The 21,298-nt window shown below is 42.7% G+C and overlaps 1 protein-coding gene across 1 annotated transcript in view; it reads left to right on the forward strand.

Annotated features, from left to right (window-relative positions):
• The first annotated feature begins 8,371 nt into the window (after positions 1-8,371).
• The window catches only part of LOC138756893 (protein HID1-like), a 57,804-nt gene continuing 44,877 nt past the window's right edge, over positions 8,372-21,298 (forward strand). The window contains exons 1-2 of the mRNA XM_069923285.1: positions 8,372-8,571; positions 18,759-18,908. Of these exons, the coding sequence (XP_069779386.1) occupies positions 8,506-8,571; positions 18,759-18,908 (216 nt within the window). The 5' untranslated portion in view covers positions 8,372-8,505. The remainder of the gene's footprint in view (positions 8,572-18,758; positions 18,909-21,298) is intronic.

Raw genomic sequence — 21,298 nt, forward strand, 5'->3', positions numbered from 1 at the left:
TTCCTGTGTGAACGGCCACTCCAGAAGGTAGGTGAGACAATTCCAAATGGAAAAAAAATGCAAATTATATGTAAAAAACATAACTCTCTCTCACTTTGCTCTTGCTGCTGGGTGGAGACTGTGATATAGAGAATTTAGGTTAAAAAGACTTAAGTTAAAATGTGATGATTAATCATAAACAGGGAAGCCAGAACGGACAGAGAGTTTACTAGCAGTCAAGGACAGAAGGAGCTGCTGAATATGTTTTTTTAAACCTATCTTTTCATGGTCATAGTGAGAGACATGCAGGAGACAAAGGATTGATAAGAAGTGTGAGAAACAGAATTCAGTGAATGTAGCGTACGTAACGAACGTGATAATTAATAATGCAGTTATACTTAGAATGTTTTTGTAATACTAACCAATTAAAACAGTATTAATAAGAAGGGGAAGGGCAAATAATAAAGGTATAAAAATCAATGCACTGTATGTATCGGGGCTTAACTGGTGAGAAACCAGTTGAGTCCAACTCTGCAGACTTGTAAATAAAGCTTGTCGTGTCATCAGTTTTAAAGAGACTCATGTGTGAGAAGTTTTATTTCTGACAGAGACCATCACTGAACTCCAGGCTACAGGCCATGGGCAGCTCCAGAAGGCCAAATACAATGCATCTGCCCTGGATACTGAGCCATGGGTAATGCTGCAAGTCAGGTTCATTTGATATATTTGTTAGTTGTAATTTATTTACTGTTAGTGTGCTGTGCCTGCTAGAGATAGAGAGGGTTTGTGGTTCTGTGTGTTTAACCTTTTCATTCCCAATCGGGAATTGAGAATGTTTAGTAGTGATTTATTTGCACCCGATGTGTAGTTATTTGTGTATTATTGCTGTGTATGTGCACATTAGTTGTGATCATTGCTGAACTCCAGACTGTGAGACATGGGCAACTCCAGAGGGCCGACTCTAATGGGCCCGTTTTGAATCTCAAACAGCAGCGACACTAGAGATCAGGTTTAAATGTATGTACTTGTTTATTACATGGTATACTGTGCCTGTGGGTGGTGGATGCTGGAGAGTTAAACCCTTGTTTCTCGGTATACCGGGCATGTGTGCTGTGTACTGTCAGTGTGTGCCCTATTTTGTGAATTCCCCTGTGTGTAAATAAAGACTACTTTTTGTTCATAACACATGTCCAGCCTTGATTCTCTTTGAACCCATCAAGCCTATTCTGAACACAACACACAGGAACAATTTCTTTGGCCCATGATGTCTGCACTGAACACAACATTCAAATTAACCTCGATCTCTGCTGCCTGCACATGTAGTTAAAGAAAAAAAATCTGCAGTCATTTAAATAATAATAATAATATAATCTGCTTTCTTTTCTCCAAAGGTGGATGACTTCACATTTACCAACACTATACTCCATTTGCCAACTGACCACTAACTAGTCTAATGAGGACCCATGAGAAATGGACATGAGGGGCGAGAGAGGATGTTGGGGGTGGGGGGGGGGGGGGGGGAAATCTCATTGAACATTGAAGGTTTTGAAAGCAGTTACAGAGATAATGTTCCCATGGCTGGGTTGTCTAGAATCATGCATCACAATCTCAAAATCATTCGCACAATGCAAATATTCCTTTCCTCCATGGACTCCATACATCTCCTGCTGCCTCGGAAAGGGAGCCAAAACATTGAAGAACCCGGGCACCTGGTCTTCACCCTCCCCCCATCAGGAAGACACCTCTAGATATGGTGCAACAACAGAGATAAAGACGGTTTCTTTCCCGCAACCACCAGGCTTCTGAATGAGCCCCACCACAGTGTCCTCAAGCTGCTCTTACTTGGTGCTAATTGATCCTCCTTTTCATTGTAACCCCACACTCTGTGATTGTGTATGAGATAACCTGTCAGACTCCTCACAGAAGAAACCTCACTCTAGGTGTAATATGACAAATAAACAAAATTTCCTCACCCAAAAGAAAATGAATCTGTAATACTCAGTTATTGAAGACAAAAATTATTAGAATTTTTTCTATGTTAAGAGACATGGGATTGCTTCAGGAAAGAAGGGCTTTTGCATCAAGTCCTCCTTGCTCTTCTACTCAATGCCCCAGCTGCTCAAGGCCCAAATATTTCTTCATCATCCTATCCCCCTTTGGACTTGTACATTAAGGACCTTCTTCTCCTTAATGCAGGGGACGGACTTCCGATATAAGTTCAAGCTTATTCTTATCTAATTGTAGATATAGAACCTGATGAAAGAGCATCACTCCTGAGGCAGAGAGGGTGAGCAAACTTAAGGACTTGGCAGTCACCATTTCAGAGGATATTTCCTGGACTCAAATCACCAATGGCATCATGAAGAAAGCACGTCAGTGCCCATGGGCGTATGGGGACTCTTGGTGGGGGGTTGGGGGGAGGGGGTAGAGGGGTTGATTTGCCTGATAAAACCACAAATTCAACATGGTTATCATCGATTAATTCAATATCTTGTGTCTCGTGTGGATTAATGAACTGTCTAATGTAGTTTCAGCAATTTTTTTTGTACTTGTATGAGATAACTTGTTATTTGTTTTCCTTAAAATTTGGTATGTACGTTTATATTAAACTCAATTTAAAAAATTTAAAAGAGAAAAATAAAGAAAACACAAGAACCAATTTCTAATAAAAAGCCTTTTTATTAGTCAACGATACCCAGTTAGCACAAATCACATCACATGCAACTTAAAAGAAATATTGTTTTCGGCTTTTCTTAGCAGCAAAAATATCAATGATTTGGTCCACATTTCTGCCAACTTTCGCTCCACATTTCATATCGCTGCACTGTATAGTCGGGTGTTGGACCCGTTAAACTCAGATATGTCTGAAGGAGCGCGCCGCAGAACACGAGGTAGCAGGAGTGGTTGCCGATATACCAGCGATTTTGTTGAAGACTGGCGGTACACCGTGAAGATCGTTCTTGGAGACAGTTTCAACAGCACTAGTTTCCTATGAACCTGGTGGATGCGTGCGGTCTGTGACAAGCTTTGTGTACATTGCCTTTTCTGCCTTGAGAAAATCCAGATCAACACCACAATGAGATGGAACAAGTGGACAGTGCTCATGTGATGCATCAGGAATTGCACAAAGTAGGTCTTGGTCATGACCATTAAATCGTGGTTCCATTTCCACAATAACCTTACCCAGACTGAAATAATAGGTAGATATGCGATGGCCGTCTTTGGCAATTTGATCCAGTGGCACCTTGGTGGTTGACACCGTTCTCTTTTTTTAAAATTTTTTTTATTTTTCACACCATAAATCACATAAGCCATGATATACACTATTTCTTTTTCACACATATACAGTGACTTTTTCTCCCCCCCCTCCCTCCTCCCATGCCACCCCCCCACCCCCCCTCTCATCCATTTTAGGTATACAATCTAGGTTGCATTAAGCCAGTCAGACAATGTTGTCATTCAACAAAAATACACCAGAAATTCTACTGAGTCCATTCTTTTCTTTCCTTCTCCTTCCATCAACTTAGGTAATGTTTGTCCCCGGTAGATTTTCGCTATTGTATTTAATGTAAGGCTCCCATACTTGTTCGAATATTTCAATATTATTTCTTAACCTATATGTTATTTTTTCTAATGGAATACATTTATTCATTTAAATTTAGTAGTTTCTTCCTTTTAATTTAGTTATGTATTCCATTAATATTTAAAGTCATATAGTTCAGCGTAGCCATTTTATATTTTGTTTATCTTCTCTTTCCGTTTTTCCATCATTACCTTTCCTCCTTTTCCATTTCTGTTTTCTTATTTTCAACTCTTTATAAGACAACATTCCTACAACATCCAACATTTTCCTTATTCTCCTATTTATATCTTCTTTATCCCCAATCTCCCCTTCCCCTCCTGAGTTGTCCTTTATCCCTTGTCGGACAACCACATCTCCCCTCTCCATTTGGATTTGCGAATCCACTCGCAAGCGTCAACTGATTTTGCAGTGACCGCTATTTCCCCCCACCCAGCCCCCCCAGAAAAGATTTCACTTTTCATATGTCACAAAGGTCACTCTTTTAATTCCTTCCTTATTCTCTCTATTCCATTACCTTCCCTTATTAATTCTTGTCTATACTATCTATATTTTCCTCTAAGTACAGATACATTCACGTATGCACATTGTCTCTATTCACCCTTATACCTCTTTACCCGCATACATATCAATCGTGATCATTTTTACTCTCATTACCCGTCTTCATCCCTCAGTCTATTTTTGTCTTTACCCACATACATATCAATCGTGATCATTTTTACTCTCATTACCCGTCTTCATCCCTCAGTCTATTTTTGTAATTGTTCTGCAAATTTTCGTGCTTCTTCTGGATCCGAGAATAGTCTGTTTTGTTGTCCTGGAATAAATATTTTCAATACTGCTGGATGCTTTAGTATAAATTTATACCCTTTCTTCCATAAAATCGCCTTTGCTGTATTGAACTCTTTTCTCTTCTTTAGGAGTTCAAAACTTATATCTGGATAAATGAAGATTTTTTGCCCTTTATACTCCAGTGGTTTGTTGCCCTCTCTTACTTTTTCCATTGTCTTCTCCAGTACCTTTTCTCTTGTAGTATATCTTAGGAATTTTACTACAATAGATCTTGGTTTTTGTTGTGGTTGTGGTTTAGAGGCCAATACTCTATGTGCCCTTTCTATTTCCATTTCTTGCTGTAGTTCTGGACATCCTAGGGTCTTAGGGATCCACTCTTTTATAAACTCCCTCATATTCTTGCCTTCTTCATCTTCCTTAAGGCCCACTATCTTTATGTTATTTCTTCTGTTATAATTTTCCATTGTATCTATTTTTTGAGCTAGTAGTTCTTGTGTCTCTTTAGTTTTTTTATTAGATTCCTCCAATTTCTTTTTTAAGTCTTCTACCTCCATTTCTGCTGCTACTGCCCGCTCTTCCATCTTGTCCATTTTCTTTCCCATTTCTGTTAAGGTCATATCTATTTTATTCATTTTCTCTTCTGTGTTGTTTATTCTTTTTCTTAAATCATTAAATTCCTGTGTTTGCCATTCTTTAATGACTCCATGTATCCTTTAATAAGAGAAAGTACCTCCTTTATCTTGCCTTTCTTTTCTTCTTCTATTTCACTGTACTCTTCCTCTTCCTCTTCTTCTTCCTCTGGGTTGGCCATCTGTTGTTTCTTTGTTGACCTTTCCTTCTCTTCTTTCTTGTTTCTATTGTCTTCTGTGGTCTCTTCTTGCTGCAGGTGTTCTGCAGCTGTCGTTGCCGGCTGTGGAGATCGACTCCCCAGCTGGTCCCCCCTCCCGTCGGTGTGTTTTTTTTCATGCGCATCGCGCATAGCGCGAGGAGTCGCGCATGCGCGGTTGCGCACTTTTACTCGGCTCAGCGAGCCATTTTTGTAGTCCATTATTTACCGACCTGAGGGAGCGGGTTTCTCTCTCCGCAGCGGGCCTCTTCGAACAGGTAAGACCTTCACCTTTTTCCTCCGTTGTCTTCTCTTCCTCTCTTCTTACCGTTGCTTTCGATTTTTCTTTTTTTGTCGTCATCTTCTTTCCACCTTTATACTCACTTTTCTGTAACTTTTATTTCTGTGCCTTTGTGTTTTCCTTTGTTTTTCCCGACTTTTCTGGAGAGGGCTGGAGTTCACTGTCCGGCCACTACTCCATCACGTGACTCCTCCCCGAGACACCTTTCTCCTCCATGGAACTCTTGCTTCCTGAAATGAGAATTATTGTGCCTTGGATGGTTTCTTTGAGAGTTTCACCAAACTTTTCAGTACATTTCCAAACACCTTCAAAATGTTATTCATTTCTGCATTTAGTAAGAGTTTCCCTTCTTCTTTATCCGAAAGATTTGGTGCTGAATGTTTTTCAAAAAAAGCTGCTCAGTGTCTGTTGTGATTTTTTGGGCACTGGTGTAAAAGTCACAGTCTGACCGGCATGAACAGTCCTAACATGTTTTTCTTTGTAGCCAGAGTCTATTTCTTTTCCACATTTTGCACATTTGACATGTTGATGATAAAACCATTTGCGTGTGTTTTCCGTGATGAGATTTGATGTACACGATTTGGATTTGGTGTCCGTATAGCACCGATCAACGTTACTATAAATAGATTTCAGCATGAGCATGTTTGGATTTCCATCCCCGAAAGCCGTACAAACTTTCAGCTGGCTCGGTGTGACTGACTCCCGAACCAACTTGACAGATCAGTTGGAGAAATAAGAGCGTTGGTTAATTCTTTCAGCTGTTCCCCCCTCCCATCAGTGTGTTTTTTTTCATGCGCATCGCAAATGCGTGAGGAGTCGCGCATGCACGGTTGTGCACTTTTACTCGGCTCCGCAAGCCATTTTTGTAGTCCCGAGCTCGGGACTTCCACCAACCTTAGGGAGCGGGCCTCTCTCTCCACGGCGGGCCTCCTCAGACAGATAAGGCCTTCACCTTCTTCTTCCTACGTTCTTTCTTCTCTTCTTCCCGTTGCTTTCGACTTTTCTCTCTTTGCTGCCATTTTCTTCTCACCTTTACTTTTACTTTGTTTTAATTTTTATTCTTGTACCTTTGTATTTTGTGTGTTTTTTTCAACTTTTCCGGAGAGGGCTGGAATTCCCTGACCGGCCACTACTCCATCACGTGACTCCCCCCAATGGGGACAAATTTAAGAAAGTTGTTTATCAAGAATTTTGGTTGACTATTAACCAGCAATTAATTATTTATCCTTTTGCTTTCTCTGCTCAATTTTATTTCTTGCTTTGCCTAAATTTTCCCCATTGTTTTGTCCAGATTTTGGAGGGCAGTTCCCTCACCCCCACCCCACTGAGTCGTGCACCCTTGTCAGCACCTCTATAATACAACCCAATGAATGTGGTCATAGCTTTCCCGTTCATCAACTCCACCCATACAGCCTCAGTAGATGACGCCCTCTGGTCTGTCTTGCCTGAGCACAGCTGTGATATTTTCGCTTATGAGCAATGCCACTCCTTCCTTTTTCATTTGCACCGCGCCCCCCCCCCCCCCCCCCCACCGTTCTATCGCATCTAAAGCAATGGAATTATAATGATTGGGCACTTGAGAGGTCCTTGCTGTTGCAATGGACAGAGTGAGAGGGCACAATGAAACAATCTCCCACTCCACTGCAGCTGCCCTGAGTATAACATGTGTGGAGGGTGATGCTCTGGTCATACAAGAAGGAACATTTGATGATATGTTAATATTCCACCTGGCCACTCTAACACACCGCCTCTTGAACACACCGCTCTCCACTCACTCCAGCCTCACCATCACACCTTCAGATGAGGAGGGGTATGATTGCAGTCTAGCGAATTGACCTCTATGTTGCTGACGCCAGACACCAGCATTTGCACATCTCCTCCAGGGTGTCCTCTCCCAAGCTATCACGGATAGCTATCACTGGATGCAATTTCACAATTTGCTTTGGATCCAACAGGGTGTGAGGTTTAGGACCAGGTCTTTGTAAACAGCCTCACTGTGGGACATGCACACCACATGAATTGTGCTGCTCTCAGCATTCGGTTCGCTGCACTCTGCACTCCATCTTCCCCACCACACAGAATGTCCAAGCTCAACTCAGGCATGCTGATCCATCCTGCTTTCATCCTGGTCTCTCAGAATGTGTTATACCTTTCCAACCTGATAACAGCACTGAGCAGAACCAACCCGGATATTTCAGGAAGATGTAAATCACGAAAATTAAAAAAACACAGAATTTAAAACACCAAATGCAGGAGAAGCTCAGTAGGTCAAACATTGTCCTTTATGTAGCAAAGGTAAAGATACAGAACTGATGTTTCAGGGCTCAAGCCCTTCATCCAGGTTATGAGAGAATGCTGGCAGGTGTCCATGCAAAAAGGGTAGGGGGGAAGTTGGGGCACAAGATGATAGGTGGATGATAGGGGGATGGAGGGGACTGCTGCACTGAAAGGGAGGAGTGGGTAAAGGGGAAGGGAGGGGAGACTGGAAAGACAGGAAAGGGGGAGGGGGGAAAGTTTAGCAGAAAGTAGAGGAGTCGATGTTAATGCCATCTAGCTGGAGGGTGCCCAGATGGTGGTGTTCATCCAGTCTGCAGGCGGTCAGGGTGGGATAGTGCAAAAGGCCATGGACAGACGTGGCCTGGGATGGTGACCCGACATTGAAATGGTTGGCCACTGGAATGTCGCTGGGGTTGCGGACAGAAAGGAGGTCACTGACTGGAGATCACGTGTGACCAGATGGACGGATTAGGAGGGGGCGGGGCCGGGGTGGTGGATGGTGAGCGTGGCAGGTGAAGCAAGGGTGGGCGGGGTCATTTGTGGGCGGGGTCTGGGGAACACCCATATTTCCGCCAATAGCCGGCCGCCCAACTGATTGACGGACAGCACGCGGACCCGCCCACAGCTGACTGACTGACGGGCGCGGTCTCCGACAGTTGTGGGCGGGCCCGGGTGCTGTCCATCAGTCGGCTGTGGGCGGGTCCCGGTTTCGTCCGTCAGTGTTGTCCGGGCCCTGGTGCTGACGGAAGGATGGGCAGCGCCGACTCGAAGCTGCATTTCCGAAAGGCGGTGATCCAGCTCACCACACGGACACAGGTAACCGGGCACCCGGCCCCGTCATGCCTGCGATGCAGCGGGAGGCCGGCGCTGAGCGCTTGTCGGGGCCGACTGTCTCCCGCAGCCGGCACCACCTTCAGCTCATGCCCACCGCTCCGGCCGGCTGGCAGCGCCCCGCGGAGTCCTGACCAGTCCCCGTCCCACATCCCCCCCCCCTCCACCCCGTCCCACATCCCCCCCCGTCCCACATCCCCCCATGCCCCTCCATCCCCGTCCCATATTCCCCCATGCCCCTCCACTCCCCCTCCATCCCTGTCCCACATCTCCCCATCCCACATCCCCCGTCCCACATCCCCCATGCCCGTCCACCTTCGTCTCCGCCCCCCTTCCTACCCGCTCCCGTCCCACTCCCAATTCTGGTGGGGACAGATCTGTCAATATCACATTGGGGTATGATTCTGGTGGGGAAGATCTGTCATTATATAATGTGTATAGTACTAGTGGGGTACAGTGCTGGTAGGGACAGCTAAAATGTGGCAAGCATCAGTGGATAGGGTAAGTCTTAGGATCCTGACATTTAAAAAACCTATAGGAGTGAGAGAAAACTTTGATATACCAAAGGACTTCTATCACCATCTTCCAGCTACTTCTGTTGGGGAAGTGATAGAGAAATATTAGAGCCTGAACCACCAGCTTCTTCCCACAGGCAGTGGGACTGCTGAATAACTGTTGAACCTATTAATTTATAATATTTATTTTAATGTATGTATAGCTTTCTTCTTTGGCTTGGCTTTGCAGACGAAGATTTATGGAGGGGTAATGTCCACATCAGCTGCAGACTCGTTTGTGGCTGACAAGTCCGATGCGGGACAGGCAGACACGGTTGCAGCGGTTGCAAGGGAAAATTGGTTGGTTGGGGTTGGGTGTTGGGTTTTTCCTCCTTTTTCTTTTGTCAGTGAGGTGGGCTCTGCGGTCTTCTTTAAAGGAGGTTGCTGCCCGCCAAACTGTGAGGCGCCAAGATGCACGGTTTGAGGCAATATCAGCCCACTGGCGGTGGTCAATGTGGCAGGCACCAAGAGATTTCTTTAGGCAGTCCTTGTACCTCTTCTTTGGTGCACCTCTGTCTCGGTGGCCAGTGGAGAGCTCGCCATATAACACGATCTTGTGAAGGCGATGGTCCTCCATTCTGGAGACGTGATCTACCCAGCGCAGTTGGATCTTCAACAGCGTGGATTCGATGCTGTCGGCCTCTGCCATCTCGAGTACTTCGATGTTGGAGATGAAGTCGCTCCAATGAATGTTGAGGATGGAGCGGAGACAACGCTGGTGGAAGCGTTCTAGGAGCCGTAGGTGATGCCGGTAAAGGACCCATGATTCGGAGCCGAACAGGAGTGTGGGTATGACAATGGCTCTGTATACGCTAATCTTTGTGAGGTTTTTCAGTTGGTTGTTTTTCCAGACTCTTTTGTGTAGTCTTCCAAAGGTGCTATTTGCCTTGGCGAGTCTGTTGTCTATCTCGTTGTCGATCCTTGCATCCGATGAAATGGTGCAGCCGAGATAGGTAAACTGGTTGACCGCTTTGAGTTTTGTGTGCCCGATGGAGATGTGGGGGGGCTGGTAGTCATGGTGGGGAGCTGGCTGATGGAGGACCTCAGTTTTCTTCAGGCTGACTTCCAGGCCAAACATTTTGGCAGTTTCCGCAAAAGAGGACGTCAAGCGCTGAAGAGCTGGCTCTGAATGGGCAACTAAAGCGGCGTCGTCTGCAAAGAGTAGTTCACAGACAAGTTGCTCTTGTGTCTTGGTGTGAGCTTGCAGGTGCTTCAGATTGAAGAAACTGCCATCCGTGCAGTACCGTGCGGATGTAAACAGCGTCTTCATTGTTGAGGTCTTTCATGGCTTGTTTCAGCATCATGCTGAAGAAGATTGAAAAGAGGGTTCTGTGTGTATATATATATATATATATATATATATATGTGTTTGCACTCTTGTACCATGGATAGGAGAAAGTGTTGTACTGATACAATTGGATGAGAAATAAACTTGAACTTGATAAAAACAAGAAGGATGCAGCCAGGGTAAATTTGGGATCTCTGGGAAATGTATCAGCTGAATTAATACCAGGAAATGAAGAAATAGCCAATGAGTTGAATGAATGTTTTGCATCTATAGAAGACGTAACTAATAAAAACCAAGATATTAGATTAAATAATTTCAAAGAACATGGTAGAAATTACAAAAATGTGAGTTGCAAGAGATATAGGTTGGAGAAACTCCAGACTAAAAATGCACCAGTCATGGATGACATGTTTAATGTAGCTGCGGATGTTGACTTTACTTAATTTGCTAAACTCTGGGAGGGGATCAGAAGAGAAACTCCCTTGTAAAAAGCAGAAAGGCAGAAAACTGGCAACTATAGGTCAGTTAGTTTAACAGGTGTTATTGGCAAGATAATGGAGTCAAAATCTGAGGGAACAGCTCACCTTTTGGGTAAACAAATTTAAATAATTAATCCATTTGTTTTATGAAAGATAAATCATGTTTAAGATATTTGCTCCCTGTTAGGTTCTTTGAGGATATAATAGGGAAAGTTGGTGGAAGGAGAACTTAAAGATGTGTATTTAGATTTCCAAAAGCTGCCACATTGATGCATCAACAGACCCATCTTCACCAATACTCTACCCCTGAGTTACACAGTGACAGACCTGTCTCCAACAATTCTCTACTCCCGTATGTCTGTGGCAGACCCATTCCCACCAGTACTGTCCCCAGCATTTCACAGCCACAGACGTCCCCACCAGTACTTGTACCTGTGTTACAGTGACAGACCTGTCCCCACTATTACTGTATCCCAGTGTTATACAGCGACAGACCCATCCCCATCAATATTCTACCCCAGTGTTTCACAGTGGCACACCTCTTACAACAATACTGTACTCCAGAGCTAGTGACAGACCTGTCTCCACCACCAATGTACCTGTGTTACAGTGACAGACCCATCCCCACCAGTACTGTACCCCAATGTTAAACAGCGACCAATCTGTCCCCACCAATACTCTACCCCAGGGTTATGCAGTGGCAGTCCCCACTTATGATTTCTGAACTCGTTGCCCGTTTAGAAAATGGTCTATGCCTTTGTCCTTCCAGCATGATCACACACTTCTCTACACTGTTCTCCATCTGCCATTTCCTTGTCTAACCTGTCCTTCTGCAGATCACTACCTGCCTTTCCTCTGATCTTTCTGACGTCTGCAAACTTGGCCTCGAAGCTATCTAATCCATCACCCAAATCATTGACCTATGACGTGGAAAGAAGCAGTCCCAGCACTGAGCCCTGTGGAACGCCACCTGCTACGTACAGCCAACCAACAAAAGGCCCGTTAGTCCCACTCTCTGCCATCTGCTGGTCAGATTTCAGATTTATTGTCAGAGAACATACACGACATCACATACAACCCTAAGGTTTTTTTGCAGCTGAGGCAGGATTGCCACATTTTAGTTGTGCAAAAAAAATCTGTACACAGTGCATACATGTCAAAACATGTCTACAGGTCATCCAATCTTCCATGCATGCTAGTATTTACCTTGGGCTTTCATCCTGCTTAGCAGCCTCGTATGCAGCACCTTGTCAAAGACCTTTAGAAAATCAAAGTAAATCACATCTACTGACCCTTATTTATCTGTCCTTTCTGGTTATTTCTTCAAAGAATTCCAACAAGTTTGTTTGGATCGAAAGCTGGCTATCTTATCGTAAACAGAGTTGGAATAAACAGTTCCTTTTTCAGACTGGAAGGAGGTGACGAGTGAAAAACTTTTGGGATAAGTTCTTGGCCTGCAATTGTTCACTGGTTACTTAAATGACCTGGAGGAACAGTGTCTTAATGTTTCCAAGTTTGCCAGTGATACAAAAACAATTAGAAGGGCACATTAGGACAGGTTGCCGTGATAATGCAGCACGACAGAAATACATTCGATGGGTGGGCAAAAGACTGACAAATGGAGTTTAATATGGAAAAGTGAGGTAAGAGACTGGACAGAAACAAAGTTTAGGGGGATCTCGAACACTTAGTAGTTCTTCATTGCAGAAGGTTTGGGTTTAAAAAAGGGGAGGTATTTTTACAGTTGTACAGGGTGTCAGTGAGGCCTTGTGTGAACTGCTGCACACATTTCTTACCCCTTTACCTATAAAAAATGGTAATACGGAAGGAGAGTAAGGAAGGAGGGAGTAAGGAAGAGCAATAGTGAGAGTTGATGCCAGATCAAAGGAGCAAAATTTTGATTTCATCTGGGTAGAGATTAAAAATAATAAAGGGGAAAAAAAATCACTTGTGTCTACAGGCCACCTAATACTAACATTACAATAGCAACAGGCAATAAACCATGAAATATCAGGCATATAAGGATGGAACAGCAGTTATCTTGGGGAACTTTAACAAGCACATAAACTGGTTGGGTTGGTCGAAGCAACCTTGAGGAGGACTACATAGAATACATACGCGATGGCTTTCTTCAACACCATGTTACTGATTCTTCAAGGGAACATGCTATCTTGGATCTGGTCCTGTGCAATGAGATGGGCAAAGTTAACGATCTTGTAGTTAGGGATCCTCTTGGAAAGAGTGATCACAGCATAACTAAGTTTCTCATGCAAATGGAGGGTACAATAGTTCTGTGGAAAACCAGGGAAAGTACAAGGGGATGAGGGAGGACTGGGAACACAGGCTCTATGGAAGGACGGTTGAGGAACAGTGGAAAACTTTCAAAGGGATTTTTCATAGTGCTCAACAAAAGTATATTCCAGTTAAAAGCAAGGACAGTAAGGGTGGGGCAACCAGGCTTGGATAACAAGAAATAGAGAAAGACGTCAGACTAAAAGCTCATGCGTACAAAGTCACCAAGAGCAGTGGGAAACTGGAAGATTGGAAAAACTTTAAGAAACAACAAAACCACAAAGCAAACAATAAAGAGAGGGAAGGTAGACTATGAGAAAAGATTAGCACAAAATATAAAAAAGGACAGTAAACGTTTTTATAATTATTTAAAGTGAAGATCCCTCCATTTTGGTAGATGTGACAATAAAAAAACTTAAGTGTAGGTCTATGTTCCTTGGAGTGTAGAACAAAGGAGGATGATCTTATTCAAACCTGTAATATCCTAAAGAGACTTGACAAGGTAGATGTTGGGATGTTTTCATATGTGGGAGAGTCTTGACAAGCGGGGCATAACTACAAGAAGATGGGCTGGTCGTTTAAACTTCAGAGGTGTAAAAATATCTTCTGGCAGAAGGTGGTGAATCCCTAGAATGTTCTGCCACAGTGGGAGATGGGAGCTGGGTCCTTGGAAGTATTTGATGGATGAGGAATAGAGGGGTCTGAAGAATGGCATCACTTGGCAACATTTCAGTTTTGAATTGCTTAGTGCCCAACATTCAATCTTCATTTGAAAGAGGGTCATTCAGTTAACATGGGATTGACATTTTTGGTAAAAGGACATATGTTCATGATAATAAATTCTGATCCACAAACCATCATGTACTGAAAGTGCTTTGGGATTAGGGCAGTTGAAAGGCATTTTGGTTTTTTTTTTAAATTTTTAAAAATTTTTCACACTATGAACCATACTGACCAAAATACACACAAACATTTCCCTCTTGTATATACACAGTGTCATTTTCTCCCCTTTCCCCCCCTCCCTTCCCTCCCTCCTTCACCCCCCCCTCCCCACCCATTCAACGTTCAACATATATGAAACATTAAACCCATTAAACAATGTCATCACACAATGAAAATAAACAAGAAATTTGTGTCATCTACTTTTACATACTGGGTCAGTTCATTTCATCTTCTTCTGTCATTTTAGGTGGTGGAGGTCCGTAGTAGAACCTCTCTGTTGTGTTCCATGTACGGTTCCTAAATTTGTTCGAATACTGTGATGTTATTTCTTAAATTATATGTAATTTTTTCCAATGGAATACATTTATTCATTTCTATGTACCATTGCTGTATTCTCAGGCTATCTTCTAATTTCCAGGTTGACATAATACATTTTTTTGCTACAGCTAAGGCTATCATAATAAATCTTTTTTGTGCTCCATCCAAATCGAGTCCAAGTTCTTTACTTCTTATATTACTTAGAAGAAAGATCTCTGGATTTTTTGGTATGTTGCTTTTTGTGATTTTATTTAATACCTGATTTAGATCTTCCCAAAACTTTTCTACTTTCTCACATGCCCAAATTGTATGTACTGTTGTTCCCGTTTCCTTCTTACATCTGTCTGATATTGTTGGGTCCCATTTATTTAACTTTTGACGCCGTGGTGTATAGCCTGTGTAACCAATTATATTGTATCATGCGTAACCTCGTGTTTATTGTATTTCTCATAGTTCCGGAGCATAGCTTTTCCCATGTTTCATTTTTTTATCTTTATGTTTAGATCTTGTTCCCATTTTTGTTTGGGTTTACATCTTATTTCATCGTTCTCTTTCTCTTACAGTTTGATGTACATGTTTGTTATAAATCTTTTAATTATCATTTGTCTGTAATCACATATTCAAAATTGCTTCCTTCTGGTAACCTCAGCCTGCTTCCCAATTTGTCCTTCAAGTAGGTTTTCAGTTGGTGGTATGCAAACATTGTACCGTGAGTTATACCATATTTGTACTTCATCTGTTCAAAAGATAATAATTTATTTCCCGAAAAGCAATGTTCTATTCTTTTGATCCCTTTTCTCTCCCATTCTCTAAAAGAAAGGTTATCTATTGTGAAGGGGATTCGTTGATTTTGCGTCAATATTAATTTTCATAGTTGATCATTTGTTTTTTTTTCCTTTCTACGTGAATCTTCTTCCAAATGTTGAGCAGATGGTGCAGTACTGGTGAATTCCCATGTTGCACCAGCTTTTCATCCCACTTATATAGTATATGTTCAGGTACCTTCTCCCCTATTTTATCTAGCTCTAATCTGGTCCAATCTGGTTTTTCCTTTGTTTGATAAAAATCTGATAGGGATCTTAATTGTGCTGCTCTATAATAATTCTTAAAGTTTGGTAGCTGTAAGTCCCCTTGTTTGTACCATTCTGTTAATTTATCTAGCGCTATCCTCTGTTTCCCCCCTTTCCATAAGAATTTCCTTATTATTCTCTTTAGCTCCTTGAAGAATTTCTCTGTTAAGTGAATTGGTAACGATTGAAATAGGTATTGTATCCTTTGGAAGATATTCATTTTAATGCAATTTACCCTTCCTATCAGTGTTCGTGGTAAATCTTTCCAATGTTCTAAGTCGTCTTGTAATTTCTTCATTAATGGCTGATAATTCAATGTAAGATGGTGATGATTCTGAAGCGAACTATCCCTTGAGCACAAAGGTTGTGGATCTGATCCTTGCTGCTCTCTCCCCTTGGTTACTGACATTGGTTTAAGTGAATCTTGTCATTGTGCATCTAAGATGACACCCATCTAACAAAGAGAACAAGTACTTGGCAAGGAATTGAATGATTCACTTGTTTTCTTGAAATGGCGATAATAGATTATTTGCAGTGCCCTTCCCATGGATGGGAGTGTCCTGGAAATAGATGTTTATTTAGCCTGCTAATGTCAACTGCTTTGCCAACTCAATTAAAGTGTTATCAGCTTCAGCTGATTTATAGTGAATTGGTAATATAGGATGTTTGCAGTAAATACTCAAGCTACTGGAATTAGTTATTATTAAATCCTGGTGTGGGATCAAGGCCACAGCACAGGCCTGTGTTGTGATTCTCTTGCACAATGTGGGAACTCTGGGAAGGCTGCCAGCATCCCTGGAGACTACCTGTGAAGGAAGTGTGTCCAGCTGCAGCTCCTGACAGACCACATGACACGCCACATTGGATTCACTTTGGAGCATCCGTGACCCTATGTTGTGGACAGCACGTTTAGTGAGTAAGTCACTCTGCAAGTTCAGAGCCGAAGGAAAGATAGGCCAACAGGCAGAGCAGTGGCCGGAAGGGATTATAGAAGTTTTTTTCTTCCTTCCTCACCCAGCCTTTTTATTGAAGTGCCTACCTGCATTTTGGGGATACCTTGAAGAAGGGCTCAGGATTTTAGTATTTATTAGTGGGAAAAAAACTGGCAGAGCTACAGTGGTTGGGAATTCCATGGTGGTGGGCGGGTGGTGGGGGGGGGGGGTAATGGACAGGAGCTGTGTGTGCCTTGCAGGTGCCAGGGACAGGAATGGCTCAGAGTGAGTGCAGTACATTCTGAAAGGCAAGGGTGAACATCCAGTTGTCATTGTGCATGTAAGTGTCATCGATACCAGTAAAAAGCGGGATAAGTTCTTACAAACTGAATTCAGAGAGGCAGGAAATAAAGTAGGATCTCAAGTCAGAAATCTCAGAATGACTACTGGTGCCGTGTGTGTGCTGGTCAGAGTAGGAATAGCAGGATGGATCAGATGAATAGATTAAGCAGTGGTGAAGGAGGGAGGGTTTAGATTCCTGGGACATTGAACCAGTTCTGAAGGAGGGGTGACCAGCACAGACCGGAAGGTCTACATCTGGGCAGATCCAGGATCAGTGCCCCAGGGGATTGTGTCAAGGTGCTGTTGGGGATAGGAATTAATGCAGAAAGACGGGGAAGCAATCTAGAGACCAAAGCAAACGTTAGAAAAGAGAAAAGAGCAGAACACAAAAAAGTTAAACACAAAGATTATAAGATCGGAGAAGTGGATCCAACTGCAGATCCCTACAAACCATGTTTTGGAACTGGAGATGGATAAACTCCAGATCATTCAGGAGGCTGATCGAGTGGGAGAGGGAAGGGGAACAGGCAGTCAGTGCTGGGAACCCCTGTGGGCATTCCCCTGAACAAGCCTTATACTGTTTAGTTAAGGGAGACAACCTACCAGGAACAAGCCCTTGAAGTCAGGACACAGTCAGGACTCTGGCACTGAGTCATCGGAAGCAATGTGTACTACCACATCTATCTTTACCCTCAATCAGAGATTGCTCTGACCTTGGGATCTGGAAGATAACATACCATTCGAGAGTAACGATCCTGCCAACAGAATTTCCTGTTTATTCTCTAACTAGTGACCTCCGTTCCCCCGCTCCCCACCCGTGCCAATCACTATTGCTTTCCTCCTCTCTATTCTTCTGAGCCACACTCTGTGCCAGAGACCTGACTACTGCAGCTTTTCACTTGTAGGTGGTCCACCCCAACAGTATCCAAAGTTACATACATCTTATTGAGGGGAACAGCCACAGGGGTACCTTGGGCTTATTCCTTTTTCCTCTCTTGAAGGTTGTCCGATTACTTTTCTCCTATGTCCTTGGTGTAACTGCCACCCTGTAATTCCTATCTATCATCAGGAGTCCATGAAAACCATCTCTGGCTCCATTTTCTGAACTGCAATCAGGTGCACCTCTCAGGAGTAGACTCTGAAACATGGGAGCTGTCCCAGATTTCCCATATCCTCCAAGAAGAGCATCTAACTGCTCTGACTGCCATTCCCACTGCTCTCTTTGTGTCATGAGGAAGACAAAAGCCTTCCTGAACCCACCATTGCCTCTTGAACTTCCACACTTTCTCTCAACATGGCTGCACTCAAAGACCTGATCTGTTCCTGTTTTAAAATGTTTTTTTACTTTTCACACTGTGAATAGGTCAACCAAAATATGTACAAATATTTCTCAATAAATTTATTCAGTGGCCTTTTCTCCCTTTCCCTCCCTCCCCTCTACCTACGCCCCCCAAAACCCATTTGTATTCAACATATACAATAAAACCATAAAACAATATCTTCACACAAAGGAAAATAAACAAGAAAAATGTGTCATTTATTTATTACACACTGAATCTAGTCGTTTTGTCTTCTGTGCCCCTCTCCTTTCCAATCAGGTTTTCTATCCTTGCAATTCTTTACAATATCTGCCTCGTCCCTCTTCTAGATTTGAGTATCATAATACTTAATTGTCCTTACTGTGAACATCCTGGTCTTTAACTGTCAAGGTCCCAAACTTTCTGATTCTTTCCAAAACTATTTTCCCTTTACCTCTTTATTTTCTTCCACCAAAACCAAGCCCTTTGGTGATTTGTCTTTGCACCATTTTCTCTTGTTTGATAATGCTCCTGTATAATGCCTTGTTTATCACATTGAATGCCTAGAAGTGGAAGTTATGATGTGTATATAAAGGTTGAATGGAATGACCTGTGTGATTTGCTTTGCCTCTAACCCATGCTGCTTGTGCTTTCCAGCCAGTGGAGGCCACCGATGATGCATTCTGGGATCAGTTTTGGGCTGACACAGCCACATCCATCCAGGATGTGTTTACCTTAGTGCCAGCAGCTGAAATCAGAGCGGTCAGGGAGGAGTCACCCTCTAACCTAGCCACCCTATGTTACAAGGTAAGCATTGAATTTGGTCATTGTCAAGGGAGTAAATGGAAGGCTGGTGTTGATAGTTGGACTGTTGTTCTCTTCTGTAATATGGTGTCTGTATCCCAACTGCCCAGACTAATGTGAACTGTTACTTAGAAACATTGTAAAGTTCCCACAATACTGTTCCAGCAAACTCTTTCCAAGGGAGCACAGCACAACTCAAGTTTTCTTGCACCTACCCACTGAAAGACCCTGGAGTTCATTACTTCAGGTAAAATTTTGGGGCACCTGTCAGTGAAAAGTTTCTTGTGTTCAGTTCTGATAGGAATCATCTAAGACTTGGGTCATCATGTGTGGTGAGGATGAAACATCAAGGTATGGACTGACTCCAGTTGCCTAAAGCTTGGTGCATATTCCGGAGACCCTGAATCTGAATTATTACTGATAATACTCACCAATTGGTGGTTTACAGCTGCCTCCACTGATCCTGGAAACTATGAGAGAACATTAGAAGCAGGATAGAACATTCTGTCCCGTCACCATCTGCTAATCCATGACCTCGAGCCCACTTTGCTGCACCACTCCTTTGATTGGCACCACACAGTATAGCTATTGGCCATATGTTGCGCTGACTTTTGGCTGCATGCTACTGGTTCTGAGTCTTGTGCTTTGAGAACCATGCAAAATTAATACTGAAGTATCTTCCAGAAATTTGCATGGCTCAAGCTCTCGTGTTAAAATATGCCCTCCAGAATGTTTGGGACAAAGACACTTTTTTCTTTATTTGCCTCTGTGCTCAACAGTTTTAAATTTGTAATTAAGCAAAGTACTCATTTAAGATTTTATTCAAGGGTATTTGTGTACGTTTTGGTTTGGCCATGTAGAAAATACTGTACTTTTTATACATAGTCCCCTCAATGTTTGGGACATTTGGCTTCACCGGTGTTTGTGGTTATTCAGCTATGTTTAGTTGCTTCATTGGTGTAGGTATAAGAGAGCTAGGCTTGCTTCTAACCTTTTGATGACCTTGGAGTCTGCAGTTGCCATTTTTTAACAAGAAGACCAGAGTTGTGCCAATGGAAGTCAAAGAAGTCATTATGAGGCTGAAAAACAAGAATAGAAAAGTAAGACACATCGCCCAAATTTTAGGATTGCCAAAATCAACTGTTTGGAACATCCTTGAGAATAAAATTGAGCTCAGTAATCACAAAGGGACCGGTTGATCAAGGAATCCCTCCACTGCTGATGACGGAAGAATTCTCATCATGCAGAAGAAAAATTCCCAAACACCTGTCTGATAGATCAGAAACACTCTTCAGGAGGCAGGTGTAGATGCATCAATGACTACTGTCTACCGAAGACTTCATGAACGGAAATAGAGGTTACGTTGCAAGATGCAAACCACTAGTTAGCCACAGAAATGGGATGGCCAGATTACAGTTTGCTAAGAAGTATTTAAAAGAGCCTGCAGAATTCTGGAAAAAGGTCTTGTGGACAGATGAAACGAAGATTAACCTATATCAGAGAGATGGCAAGAGCAAAGTGTGGACGCATAAAGCATACCACCGCATCTATGAAACATAATGGTGGGAGAGTTGTGGCCTGGGCATGTATGTAACTGCTGTTGGCAGGAGCAAAATGAATGAGGTTTATAGAAACATTATCTACACAAAATGGAGAAAATCTCTCCAAACTCATTGGACTGCTGTCCTATAACAAGACTGATCCCAAACTACTGCTTAAGCAACAAAGGAATTTTTTAAAAACTAAAACCTGGGAAATTCTTGAATGGCCAATTCAGTCACCCCATCTAAATCCAATTGAGCATACCTTCCATATACTGAAGAGAAAACTAAAGGGGACAAGCCCCTGAAACAAGCAGGAGCTGAAGATGGCTGCAGGTAATGGCAGAGCATTACCAGTGAAAATACTATGAATCACAGACTTAAAGCAGTTATTGCATGCAAGGAATATGCAACAAGTACTAAACGTGACTAATTTAATATGCATACCATTGCTATGTCCTAAATATGCCCTGAAATGAGGGGACTATGTATAAAAAGTGCAATAATTTTTACGTCGTCAAACTAAAATGTATACAAATGCCTTGAGTAAAAGCTGGAATGAGCACTTGAATCACAAGTGAATTATTTGATGACAAATTTAAACCTGTGGAGCACAGACGCAAATAAAGGAAAAAAGTATCTTTGTCCCAAACATTATAGAGGGCACTGGCTATCCTCTGAGAACAGTGGCTATGGGATGCTCCTCCTTTTCACTGTTAATTTTGGTTTGATGCCTTTATAATTGTGATTTGGTGGTCATTAGGTTCAAGGGACTGTGACTAAAACTATTCCAGTGATCATTCCCTTTCATTTTACCAAAAGCTGCAATTATTTCCCTTCAAGTATATACTT

The sequence above is a fragment of the Narcine bancroftii genome, chromosome 3, assembly GCF_036971445.1.
Source record: "Narcine bancroftii isolate sNarBan1 chromosome 3, sNarBan1.hap1, whole genome shotgun sequence".
Classification (NCBI taxonomy): domain Eukaryota; kingdom Metazoa; phylum Chordata; class Chondrichthyes; order Torpediniformes; family Narcinidae; genus Narcine; species Narcine bancroftii.